Consider the following 13,322-nt stretch of genomic DNA (forward strand, 5'->3'; position numbering starts at 1 on the left):
GGTGAGTTAGGTTCTCAGGATCCTGTGCTCAGCAGGTGGTAGAACTGAGATTTGAGCTCAGGTCTGTCTGACTGGGCCAAATAAATCACACAGCCCCATCTAGCCCCAGATAGGTCCAGTAAAGCAAATAGCTGAATAAGGACAGAAAGGACATCTTGATACCTGAAGAGCAAACATTAAGCAAGTGAAATTTGATAATGCTCGCTGTTTCCAATACATTCTGCATCCACGAACAGCAAAACGGGTTTAAAATTTCAAACACCTGCACAACATTTCAGAAAATAAGAATCCCATCAATTGACCTGATTGACTTTTTCTGTTACACTCAATTCGCCCAATCTTTTTCAGGGTACACCAATGATTGTATAACTTTAATTAGTATACATACTGATTATTTGGGGTTCTGTTTTTTTACTTACCATGATTTCATGTACCTGTTTACAGGCATGCATTTAGTTCCCTTTAGTTCCCATAATGATCATTTAAAGAGCCATATAGTATTACATGAAATGGACAGGATGCGGCTTCTTAACCATCTCCCTGTTGTGGGCACTTGGGATATTTTCAGTGTGTGGCTGATTGGAAAGTGCTGCTATAAACGTCTTTACACAAATTGCTTGTTACAATCTTTGGGACTATTTTGAGCAAGGGCATCTATGGGAAGCAGATGAAGGAAATGCACCTGGACTTTTCTTTGTTGTTCCACTTGTTTATGCATTCATTATTTGATTCTTGTGTGTGTCCTCACCCAGGATGGGCCCACATGCTTTGTGTACCTGGATGATGCTCTAACCAACTGAGCTACCGGGCCAGAGCCTAAGACCCTGGAATTTTCACTTCTCCTGGGGAAGGTGCTCTTTTTAGAGACTGGCTCTTGGCATCCAGTAATGCAAGAGCAGGAAGAGAAAAAAACAGTGGCTCGAGATGGGGGTGAGATAAGAGATGCGACTGGAGAGCTAGGCAGGAACAGATCTTGAGGGGGAGGGGGAATTGGATTCAGTTAGCTTGGAGGCGCTGGTGGTTATTTGAACGACAGAAACAGCTGTCAAGATAGTCACCCAGAGTCAGGGCAGGAATCTAGGATGTTATTAGCTGCAGTACATAATGACAATGTGAGATGGCAGGGCCTTCTCTGTGCTTCCCCGCCCTGCTCGGCGACCTTGACGGCTAGGCAGTGCCAGTGCTAGCATTCCAGGCTGTTGGCTTTGGCTCAGACCAGGTAATGCTAAGGGATGGCGTGCTTTCACATCCCCTAAACCGCCCCTCTCCCCCTCGACCCCTAGGCACTCCAAATAAACACAATCTAGTTCATCTAAATAAAATAAGTTCTGCAAATGCAACCTGCGAACAAGTCCCCCAGCCCCAACTACAAGAGAGATCCTGGAGGCGCAAACTCATCCCGCCCCACTAGGGGCCCGAGGCAGATCAGGCTAGGACCCGCCAAGCTCTAGGCGTCCCGGACCAGCCCGCGGCCCGCGGAGGGCGGAGCCAGGGGAGGTGTTTGCGCATGCGCGGGCCCGCCTCCCGGCGAGGGGGCGGGGCGGGCGCCGGGGCGGGGCTGTGACGTCAGGCGCGCGCGTGGCTCCGGCTGCGCAGGAACAGCTGGTGCCTCTGAAGGCGGCCAGCGAGCGCGCGGCCGTGGGGTGCTGCGGGCCCGCCGCCCCTCGCCGCTGCACCATGTCCGGCCAGCTGGAGCGCTGCGAGCGCGAGTGGCACGAGCTGGAGGGGGAATTCCAGGAACTGCAGGTAAGGCCGGGCCACCTGGCCCCTCAGCGCGGCTACCTGGGGTGCAGTGCCTTCCCCTTCCTGCTTCCCCCACCCCCAGCCCGGGGGGTGAGCACCCTCAGGGCCCAGGGGTGCCCCAGGCCAGGCCCTGGAGGCCGGTGGTCCGCATGGACCAGCCCCCTTCCGTCTCCCAGCACCTCAGATCTTCACCCGCCTGGGGCGCCCGGGCAAAGCCTCCATTCCTGGTCCCTCGCACCGAGCACCTCCGTCTCTGCAGAAAGTTGGTCCGTGGCCTCTGGGGGGAAGTTCCAGGCGTGTCCCTGTAGGGAGGAGGCCTGCGGGGACAGGTCTGTGCTGGGACTCGGAACAGCCCAGCCCCCACCTCCTCAGGGGTCTCCCCTGACCCCACCACCCTTCGGCTTTTGGCAGCTCAGCTGCCCCTCTGTCCTGGGGAGCAGCCCTCCGCTGCAGCTCTGCCGGGAAGATGTGCTTGGGAGACGTTCACCTTGAACTCATCGGCTCTGCTTTGGGACCAGGGTTCCCTGTTCTCTGCCTTCGGGCTCCGGTGTCGGTGCTTCTGAGGCGCTGCTGCAGGCTGACTTCGGCATCTGTCAGTTCTGACAGCTGGGGTGCCTCCCTCACCCTTCTGGCCCAGAGCCTGTGGGGTGGGGGCGGAGGAGGCAAGGGAGGCCCCTTGAGAGAATGGCTTTGTGGCCTTGAGGTCCAGACAGGGGGATTTGTTCCTGAGTCTCAGAGGAGATGCCCAAGAAACCTCGGGGTTGGCCAAGGGGGACTCCTGGACCATTTTTGGAGATGGGGCTGCTCCCCTGCAGCTACCCTCTTGTGCCTCTTTTCTCAGAGTTAGCTCTGCTTGCCCGGGGTCCCATCTCCCATCTCTGCGCACCCCTCCTTGTCCTCAGCCTGAGCAACGGCATTCCCCCCGAAGCATGTCGCTTCTGTCTGCAGTTGGCTGGCCTCTCCCAGTGTCCAGAGGAGGGGAGCAGGGATTGCCAAGGGTATCTGTAATGAGTCCTCCTAGACCGGAGGCAGCAGGTCCGGATGACCAGAGAGAGGGGTGCTGGAGAGACGGGACAGTTTTAGGCATGAGCAGAGGGTAAGGTACCCAGAACCAGAGCGGTATCCCTTTCTTGGCTTGTCCAGCGTGTGTGTGGGTTGGTGCCCTTCTCCTTCAGGTCTGGGGCTCGGGTCCCACCCAACTCCCTGGGGACCCTTGTGGCTCCACTGCCCTTGTAGAAACTCAGCCACTTCTTCTTCTTTTTTTTTTTTTTAAATATATTTTATTGATTTTTTTACAGAGAGGAAGAGAGAGGGACAGAGAGTTAGAAACATTGATGAGAGAGAAACATCGATCAGCTGCCTCCTGCACACCCCCTACTGGGGATGTGCCCGCAACCAAGGTACATGCCCTTGACCGGAATCGAACCTGGGACCTTTCAGTCCGCAGGCCGATGCTCTATCCACTGAGCCAAACCGGTTTTGGCAGCACTCAGCCACTTCTTAATGCTTCGTCCTACTGGGCTCTGGTGTCATTCCAGCCTTGGAACCACTTGGAGGGGGTGTCAGGGGCAGGAGTGGAGGAGAGGTTCGCTGTGTGGAGCTCTTGTTGTTCACCCTTCCTTCCCCTTGTCCTGCCTCCGCCCGGGAGAAGGAGGAGCCTTCACACTTCAGAGCGATGTGATTAATGGCAATTAACAGCAATTAGACAGCAGGTCTTGGCAGGCAGAGGTTGCAAAGGAGACAGTTTGATTTGCTGTGTTCTTATGTGGTGTCTCTGGGGGTCAGGTGTGTGAGGGACAGGGAGGCACTGGGCATTAGTGCCGGATTTCGTCCCTGGGTGCCACAGGGTTTGCAGAAGGGCTCACCTGGTGGAAACTGTGCCGTCCCTGCTTAGTCCTTCAGCCGCCAGGCGCGGAGTGCACTTGGGGAAGGGGGAGCATCCATGACAGGAGGCATCACCCTTGCCCCAGCCCTTGCCCTGGCCCCAATGCACACGGAGGCATTTGGGTGACAGGTTGTGTGGCTGCTCTCACCCCTGCTGGCCGCAGGCTTGGGTGGCAGCTTCTGGATCAGAGGTCAGTGATGGAGGGAAGGCCACGGAGTCCCCTGGAGGGCTGGAGGTGGAAAACACTGCGTCTTCCGTTCATAGATGAGGACACTGCAGCGTGGGCATGCTAACGTAACCGGGGTCACACAGCTTCTTAGTGACACAGCTGGAGCTGGAGCTTAGTTCTCTCAATGTTCACTTCAGCCGAAACCGGTTTGGCTCAGTGGATAGAGCGTGGATCTGCGGACTGAAGGGTCCCAGGTTCGATTCCGGTCAGGGGCATGTGCCTTGGTTGTGGGCACATCCCCTGGTTTTAGGGGGTGTGCAGGAGGCGGCTGGTCGATGTTTCTCTCATGGATGTTTCTAGCTCTCTATCCCTCTCCTCTCCCTTCCTCTCTGTGGAAAATCAATAAAATATATTTTTAAAAATAAAAAAAAATGTTTACTTCACATGTATGTCCTTGTGTGGGGAGGCCCCTCTCTGTCATTAAATGGGAGAGCTCTGAACTCCTGGGATGAGTCTCTGGAAGTACATGTGTAATAAGTAGGGTGCACCTTGTCATTGTGTATGTTCTGGACAGACTTTCAGATGAGGCATTTTATTAGGGAATAAGAGGGGTACAGCAGGTAGGCAGGTGGACAGAGGGGAACTAGAAAGATTTTTTCTTCTTTTTTTTTTTTTTTTTTTTCACCAGAAAATCTCGATCTATCTTGAGCCAGACCGGTTTCAGCAATCTTAATTTTCCTAATCCACCTCGGAATCTGGGATTCATGGATTTCATGCTTGTATCTCTCTGGTTTCCTTTCTTGGGGCAATGTAGACTATCACTGGGTTTTTACCTTTTCTTCCCATTTACACTTGAAGGGAAGGAAAGAAGAAACTTAGCTCAGGCCCTAGAGGATTTGAAAGGTCTTTAGAATTTCTCCCTCCCCCGAAAATGTCATAATCTCTGGGAATTTCCAGAGGAAAAGATCTGATTTCTTTTGATTGTGGGGCCTCACTGGCCTCTGGGGCAAGGTCAGGTCGCCATGGTTATTTTGTTTTTAGCTGTTTGGGATTTCAGCCTTGCTGGTAAATTGAGCGTGGCCCTGTGGCTGGTGGTGTGACCACAAAAGGTCACTTACCGACACGGTGGCAGGTGGTTTAATGTAATAAGCCTTTCCTGCTTTGCCTTACATCACTGGAAACCTGACCTTGCCCCTCCCAACAAGGAAGGAGATAGCTAGAAGCAGTTTTTCCCTAAACTTTTATTTTTTTTCAGAGAGGAAGGAAGAGGAAGAGAGAGAGAAACATCAATGAAGAGAATCATTGATCAACTGCCTCCTGCACTCCCCACTGGGGATTGAACCTGCAACCTGAGCATGTGCCTTTGACCAGAATCCAACCTGGGACCCTTCAGCCTGCAGGCCGACGCTCTATTCATTGAGCAAAACCAGCCAGGGCTCTTTCCCTAAGCTTGACCTCATAGTAGGTAGACCTTTGTAAAGATTTTGGCTTTTGCCCTAGCCAGTTTCGCTCAGTGGATAGAGCGTAGGCCTGCAGACTGAAAGGTCCGGGTTCGATTCCGGTCAAGGGCACATGCCTGGGTTCCCAGCTCAATCCCTGATGGGGGTGTGCAGGAGGCAGCCGATCAATAATTCTCTTTCATCATTGATGCTTCTATCTCTCTCTCCCTCTGCTTTCCTCTCTGAAATCAATAAAAATATTTTTTAAAAAAATGTTGCTGAAACTAGTTTGGCTCAGTGGATAGAGTGTCGGCCTGTGGACTGAAAGGTCCCAGGTTCGATTCCGGTCAAGGGCATGTACTGTGGTTGTGGGCACATCCCCAGTAGGGGGGTGTGCAAGAGGCAGCTGATCGATGATTCTTTCTCATCAATGTTTCTAACTCTCTATCCCTCTCTCTTCTTCTCTATAAAAAAATCAATAAAATATATTTTTAAATTAATAATAAAAGATTTTGGCTCTTACTACCAATGAAATGGGCATCCCTCTAGCTGCTGTGTATGGAATAGACATGAGGGTGGGGCAGGTTGTAAGCAGGAAAATAGTATTATTTCATTAAATCCCTAAGAAGTAGGGATTATCACCAATTTACAGAGAACAGTAAGTTACACAACGTTTCATGGCTTGTAAGTGCTGGAGCCAGGATTCAAACCCAGGTTGTTGAACACCAGAGTCTGCATTCTGTATGTCAGATATTTTCTGGGTTCCTAACATAGTGGACTCTGAACCCTTCTTGAGATGCTTAGCTCTAGAATAAAACTTTAAAAAATATATATATATATATATTCCATTAATTTTTTTACAGAGAGGAAGGGAGAGGGAGAGAGAGAGAGTTAGAAACATCGATGAGAAAGAAGCATCGATCAGCTGCCTCCTGCACACCCTCCACTGGGATGTGCCTGCAACCAAGGTACATGCCCTTGACCAGAATCGAACCTGGGACCCTTCACTCCGCAGGCCAACGCTCTAGCCACTGAGCCAAACCAGTTAGGGCTAGTCAGAACTCTTAGTTGCAAGTGACAGAAACCCGATTCTACTGGTTTAAGCCAAAAAAGGGGTTTATTGGTCATGTATTGCAAAGTCCAGTGACAAACAGCTTCAGGCAAGGCTGGATCCGGGGCTCCAATGATGTCTCTGTGAGTGTGTCTTGTCTGTCTCCTCGTTGTCATCTTTATTCTTAGGAGGCGATTTGCATCTCCCTTTTTGTGGTAAAGATGACCACTGGCGGCTCCGGGCTGACATCTACCATCTACTTAGCAAACCTGAGGGGGAAAAAACAAAAAAACAAAACCCCACAAAAAACCCAGATGCATCTTTCCCCCAGTAATTCCAGTAAGAGTCCCAGGGCTGATTCTCATTGGCTGGACTTAAGTCATGTGATTATCCTTTACCAGTCAGTGGGGCATTGATTGGCAAAGCCTTGGTTACATGTCTACACCTGGAGCTCACACTGGAATCAGTGCTACTTTAAACCACATGAAATACGAATAGGGAAGGGGTGGTCTCGTGAAGGAAAATAAAAACACTGGTGGTAAAAACAAACAAGGAGTTGAGACTTACTGTGCTGCGGCTCGGGTCCCTTCTTCCACAGCTGCCTGTCCGCTCTGGCGCCCCAGCACTCGGAGCTGTTTTGGGGGTAGTGACTTGAGGTGAGAGTCAATCACCTCTTAATAAGCCGGAGTTCCCTGCGACGTGTGCAGAGAACTGACTCCTGGTTTTTGTGGAGTGTCTCCCATGTTCCACTCCACTGCTGCCACATTTAGAAATAAGAATAAGTAGCCGAAACCGGTTTGGCTCAGTGGTAGAGTGTCGGTCTGTGGACTGAAAGGTCCCAGGTTCGATTACGGTCAGGGGCATGTACGTTGGTTGCCGGCACATCCCCGGTGGGGGGTGTGCAGGAGGCGGCCGGTCGGTGTTTCTCTCTTATCGATGTTTCTAGCTCTCTATCTCTCTCCCTTCCTCTCTGTAAAAAATCAATAAAAATATATTAAAATAAAAATAAAAAATAAAATAAGAATAAGTAGTGGTTTGGCAGTGTGGCGTGTCCTTTGAATGTGACACATACATTTACCATGTGACCCAGCAGTTCCATTCCTAGGTATCTACCCGAGAGAAATGAAAGTCTATGTCAACACAAACCCTCGAACATAATCCTCACGGTGACATTATTCACCAGAGGCAAAAAAAAAAAAAAAAAAGTGGAAATAACCTAATGTCCAACAACTGGTGAATAGATAAACAAATGTGGTAAATCTATACCAAATCTGTATTGCCGAGTAGACATGCTACACATGTAAACAGACCTCAAAAAGTTATGCTAACCAAAAGAAGCCAGACACAAAACTCACATGTTGTAGGATTCTATTTATAGGAAATATCCAGAAAATATTGATCTATAGGGATAGAAGGCAGGTGAGAGGTGGCCAAGAACTGGTGGGAGGGGGAGAGTGGGGAGTGAGTGCTGATAGATCGTAAGATCTTATTGGATGATGAGGTGTTCGAAAACTGGATGTGGTGCCTGGCAGACATGGCTCAGCAGCTGAGCATCGATCTAAGAACCAGGAGGTCACGGTTTGATTCCCGGTCAGGCATATGCCCAGATTTCGGGCATGCAGGAGGCAGCCAATCAATGATTCTCTCTCATCATTGATGTTTTTATCTCTCTCTCCTTCTCCCTTCCTCTCTGAAATCAATGAAAAATAAAAACGGGATGTGGCAATGGTTGTACAACTTGTTAAATCACTGAATTGTGCACTTAAAATGAGTGAATTTTATGGTATATAAATTGCACCTCAATAAAGTTGTTTAAAAAAATAGTAGTTTAGGTTCTTAGCTTGGTAGAAAACTATCCAATATGGTTGTTCAATGGTCTGCATTTTTTTGGGTGACTAGTTACTGGCTTAATGAAGGATTCATTCAACCAGGCTCCAAGTCCTTGCTTTTGGCATCTTGAAGATGACAGTGTCCTGGGCAAGCGCTCGATAATAACGAGCCCAGGATTTGTGGCTTCTCCTCTTACCTTGTGTGATTAACCTTGCCCGGAAGGGAAGCTGGGTTCTTTGTCATCTTAATCTAGATTGTCACACGCGCCTCTGAAATGAAGACACTCAAACCATTGGCAAAGCTAAACAGAACAAAACAGAAGATGTTTTACTTACTCTATAATTGGAAAGTCAAAGGTGAATTGCCTTCAGGTAGAGTCTGATTCAGGGGCCCAAGTTAAATCATCAGGATTCAGCCTTCATCTGTCTACCTTTCTATCCTGTTTTCCTCTCTCTCGGGTTCATTCTCAGCAGGACAACCCCATTCACTTTGGGCTTACATCCTCCTGCCTTCAAAACCGGTACAAAAAAACGAGTCTCTTTTCTGATAAAAGCCCTACGACTGAGTCTCCTTGGTTCTAAATGGCCCTCCCTGAATCAGCCAGCTGGATTGGGAGGCTGATGGTCTGACAGGCGAGGCCTGTGTTCTATTCTCTGGAGCCCGGGGGGCAGGGTCAACCCCACACCTAGGCAGATCTCATGGACTGAGTCTCCAAAGAAACTGTGGGGACGTTACCCAGAAGGGGGCCGAGCTGGCCGGTTGGCAAACACAACAGAAGGTCTCCATCTGGCAACCAGTTCCATTTGAGGCCACAGGCGGGTTATATTGCCTCGGTGTGGTTCATCTGCCCCTGGAAAAGGATCTCAAAGCACAGGTCCCATCAGGGGCCGTTGGAGATACCATCATGTGCGAGGGCAGCTAAGGACCCCAAGGGAAGGCCGGAATTGTATTGCCCCCACATCCCAGAAGCACCCATGGACAGTGCATCGAGAGACAGCTTTGTACACATATAATACCTTAATAAAAAAAATGAGAAAAAAAAAAAGAAGAAAGCCAAAACCGGTTTGGCTCAGTGGATAGGTTTGGCTCAGTGGATAGAGCGTCGGCCTGCGAACTGAAAGGTCCCGGGTTCAATTCCGGTCAAGGGCATGTACCTTGGTTGCGGGCACATCCCCAGGAGTTGGTGTGCAAGAGGCAGCTGATCGATGATTCTCTCTCATCGATGTTTCTAACTCTCTATCCTTCTCTCTTCCTCTCTGTAAAAAATCAATAAAATATATATTTTTTTTTTTTAAAAAAGAAGAAGCCGGGACCGGTTTGGCTCAATGGATAGAGCGTCGGCTTGGGGACTGAAGGGTCCCGGGTTCGATTCCGGTCAAGGGCATGTACCTTGGTTGCGGGCATATCCCCAGTGGGGGTTGTGCAGGAGGCAGCTGATCGATGCCTCTCTCTCATCGATGTTTCTGACTCTCTGTCTCTCTCCCTTCCTCTCTGTACAAAATCAATAAAATATATTTAAAAAAAAAAAAAAAAAAAAAAAAGAAGAAGAAGAAGAAGAAAAAAAAAGACAGCTTTGTGCCTGGCCAGTGTGGCTTATTTGGTTGAGCCATGTCCAGTGCACCCAGACGTCATCGGTTCGATTCCCCGTCACAGAGCATGCCCAGGTTTCAGGCTCAATCCCTAGCACGGGGCCTGCAGGAGGAAGCTGATTGATGTTTCTTTCTCTCATTGGCGTTTTGTGTTTTGTTTTGTTTTTCTCTCTCTCCCCCTCCCTTGCTGCCTCCCTAAAGTCAATAAAAACCTATTGAATTTGTTTAAACATACATGCGGGTAGCATTGAGAGTTGGTGAGATGCGGACAACTGTCATAGGCTGTGGGTGGGACGGTAAATTGGTGCGGCCACTGTGCGGGCGGTTTGCCAAGATCTATTAAAACTGAAAACAAGCCTGTACCCTCTGACTCAGCGATTCCGTTTCTTTCCCCCAGAAAGAATCTTCCCCAGAGAGATACTAGCCTGAGTGCCCAGGGAGGCAGCGCAAGGTGCGTTGTTGGTTATAGTCAGAGGCTGGAAACAACCTAAGTACCTGCAGTAGGGGAGTGGCTTAAGTAAACGGCTGTGTGTCTACAGCATGAAAAACTGCATGGCCCCTGGGAGAGGATTGATAATTCTCAGGGGGAATGGGGTGTCTGGGTACGGGAAGAGACTGGACAAAAATCATATACCTATGGATGAGGACAGGAGGGGGTGGGAGGAGGTAAGGGCAGAGGGTGGAGTGGGGACCAGGAGGAGGGGAGTTATGGGGTGGGGGGGAGAAACAATTATAATTATAATAATCTGAACAATAAAGATTTATTAAAAACAAACAAACACTGCACAGCACTAAAGGAAAATGAAGTAAATGTATTCTTACGTGGGTAGATTTTCAAGGCATACTATTGAGTAAGAAAAGAAAGTTGTGGAATCGTGTATGTTCTGATATTGTTATATATATATTTAAAACCAAAAGTATGTGTGTTAGACTCTGAGCCATGCTGTTATAACAGAGAGATCCCCACATGAAAAGGCTGAAGTGAGGTGTCTTCTTTCTTTCTCACGGAACAGCCCAGAGGGAGGTGTGGTCCAGGGTGCGTGGCATTCCGGTTATCTGTCCCTGCGGAAAACAGCAGTCATCGCTCTTTTGCTCACGGGTCGGCGAGTCTGGAATTTAGACAGGGCATAGTCTGGATAGCTTGGCGGTGCCCTGTGATGCCCGGAGGCCGTGGCTGGGGAGACTTGCATAGCTAGCAGTGGCTCACGTGGCTGGGGCTGGAGTCATCGGGAGGTTTCTCCGCCTCCGTGTGCCTGAGCTGGAATGACGAGAAGGTTTGTCCCTCCAGGGAGGACTGTTTGTCAGAGTGTCTGCCTGTGCCGGCTCCGTGGCGTTAGGGTTTCCACACGGCATGGTGGCCTCAGGGTGGTTGACCTTTTTGCTCTAAGACATATGCTTCTGTTTCAGTGAGTAAGACAGAAGCTTAGGTCTTTCTACGACACGTTCTCAGAAATTACAGAGTGTCACTTTGGCCCTATCTCTCTGTCTATCTAACATCGAACTATCCGAGCTATGTGGTCAAGCCAGCCACAAGCCTACATACACTGAGTGGCCAGATTATTATGATCTCTGAACGGATAATAATCTGGCCACTCAATGTATATCCTATATAATAAAGGGCTTAATATGCAAATTGTCCCCTTGACCAGGAGTTTGACCAGCAGGCAAACCACCCGTGTCCCCTCCCCCCTGGCTAGGCTGGCCGGACCCCACCCATGCACGAATTCATGCACCAGGCCTCTAAAAAACAACAACTATATATATATATATATATACACACACACACACACACACACACACACACACACATATACACACACACCCTGTTTCCCCAAAAATAAGACAGTGTCTTATATTAATTTTTTCTCCCAAAGTTGCGCTAGGTCTTATTTTCAGGGGATGTCTTATCTTTCCATGCGCTAGGTCTTATTTTCGGAGGATGTCTTATTTTCGGGGAAACACGGTACACACACACACACACACACACACACACACATTGAGTGACCAGATTATTATGTGTTCAGAGATCATCATACTCTGGCCACTCAGTGTATATTTAAGGGGGGAGAACAGAGACCCCCACCTCTCTTTGTGAGAATTGCTAAAGGATGGGCGATCGTTTTTAAACCATTACAGGTTGGGAAGCCCCGTCAGACGGGGTCACGTGGGATCCTCGTTGGTTTGGCGAGGGAAGGCACAGGGGGCTTTGCTATTTGTGTCCTGTCGCTCTCAGCTCTGGTTTCAGTGTAACAGGACCCATGGTTGCCATATGCCAGCCAGGGACAGGGAGCGCGCAGGCCAAGCGGTCCCTTATAAAAATGTAATTCAGAACCACGGCACGTCACTCTGCTCACATCCCACCGGCTGCCTCTTGGTCATACTGCGACCTCCAGCTGCAAGAGAGGCCGAGAAATGTCGTCTGCAGGCCACATGCCTGCTGTAAGCCTGTGGGGTCCTGTTGCTAAAACGCAGCAAATGAGAATAAATATTAGGGAGAATTAGTTTTCACAAGTGCTTTTCATATATATATATATATATATATATATATATATATATACAATATATCACACACACACACACACATATATACACACACACACACATATACGTGTGTATGTGTATAGAAATAGGTCTATATAAAATATAGAAATATATAGATACATAGAACAGTCTGGAGGAATACATAGGAAAAGGTCTAGAACAGCGGTCGGCAAACTCATTAGTCAACAGAGCCAAATATCAACAGTACGACGATTGAAATTTCTTTTGAGAGCCAGATTTTTTAAACTTAAACTATATAGGTACGTACCTTGTTATTAACTTAATTAGGGTACACCCAAGCTGGCCTTTGCTAAAAACTCAAGGGGCTAAAGAGCCGCATGTGGCTCTCGAGCCTCAGTTTGCCGACCACAGGTCTAGGCGAACCTGGCAACTGTGGTTACTCCTGGGGATGGGGGAGAAGGACAGGGATGGGTTCGAAGCTGACTCCAGCCATAACGGTGGTGTTTAATGTTTTATAAGGGCAATGTTTTCACATTTTACTTTGAAATTAAATATTAATTCAAGCTGAAGAGGGCCTGGTAAGCATCTGGCTGCTGATGTTGGAGTCTTGGTCTTATCTCCCGGCGGTGGCACCCAACCCCAAAGAGTGCCAAGGAGGTCACATGGCTCTTATCTTCCAGGAACCGCAGCCGGTGTTGGCCGGACACTCAGCCCCATGGCCCCACCTTCTTGAGGACTATATAGTCAGGGGGTCTCGGCCCCTGTCCTCCCCTGGAGACCCCCTGACTGGACCACAGTAGATGTTGGTTGTAAGTGGATGGCTGTTTTGGGACTGAAGAATTCAAAAGTGACTATAAAGTACAGCCTGTCTCTCTACAGGTGGCTTCTTATTAACTACAGATAGAAAGCTGGTCGCTGTGCAAGGGGGCAGGCAGGTGGCCCCGCCCCCCTCTCAGCCGTTAACATTAACCTCACGGACACTGTGTCCCTCCGGATGGGAGACACGGAGGACATGGTGTCACTTGAGTGGCATTCTGGCTCCAACAGCTTCACCCAGATCCAATCATGAAGAGACGACAGACCCACCCAGACGGAGGGACATTCCCCAGAGCGA

General features: G+C 49.3%; 1 protein-coding gene across 5 annotated transcripts in view; it reads left to right on the forward strand.

Annotated features, from left to right (window-relative positions):
• Positions 1-1,553: 1,553 nt before the first annotated feature.
• The window catches only part of TMEM120B (transmembrane protein 120B), a 34,321-nt gene continuing 22,552 nt past the window's right edge, over positions 1,554-13,322 (forward strand). For 4 of the 5 annotated variants that reach the window (XM_084868097.1, XM_084868098.1, XM_084868101.1 and 1 more), the window contains exon 1: positions 1,554-1,746. In XM_084868097.1, the coding sequence (XP_084724223.1) occupies positions 1,678-1,746 (69 nt within the window). In that variant the 5' untranslated portion in view covers positions 1,554-1,677. The remainder of the gene's footprint in view (positions 1,747-13,322) is intronic. The other variant, XM_084868099.1, reaches the window with a different exon arrangement.

This window comes from Pipistrellus hanaki (assembly GCF_964339955.1).
Source record: "Pipistrellus hanaki genome assembly, chromosome: 19".
Classification (NCBI taxonomy): domain Eukaryota; kingdom Metazoa; phylum Chordata; class Mammalia; order Chiroptera; family Vespertilionidae; genus Pipistrellus; species Pipistrellus hanaki.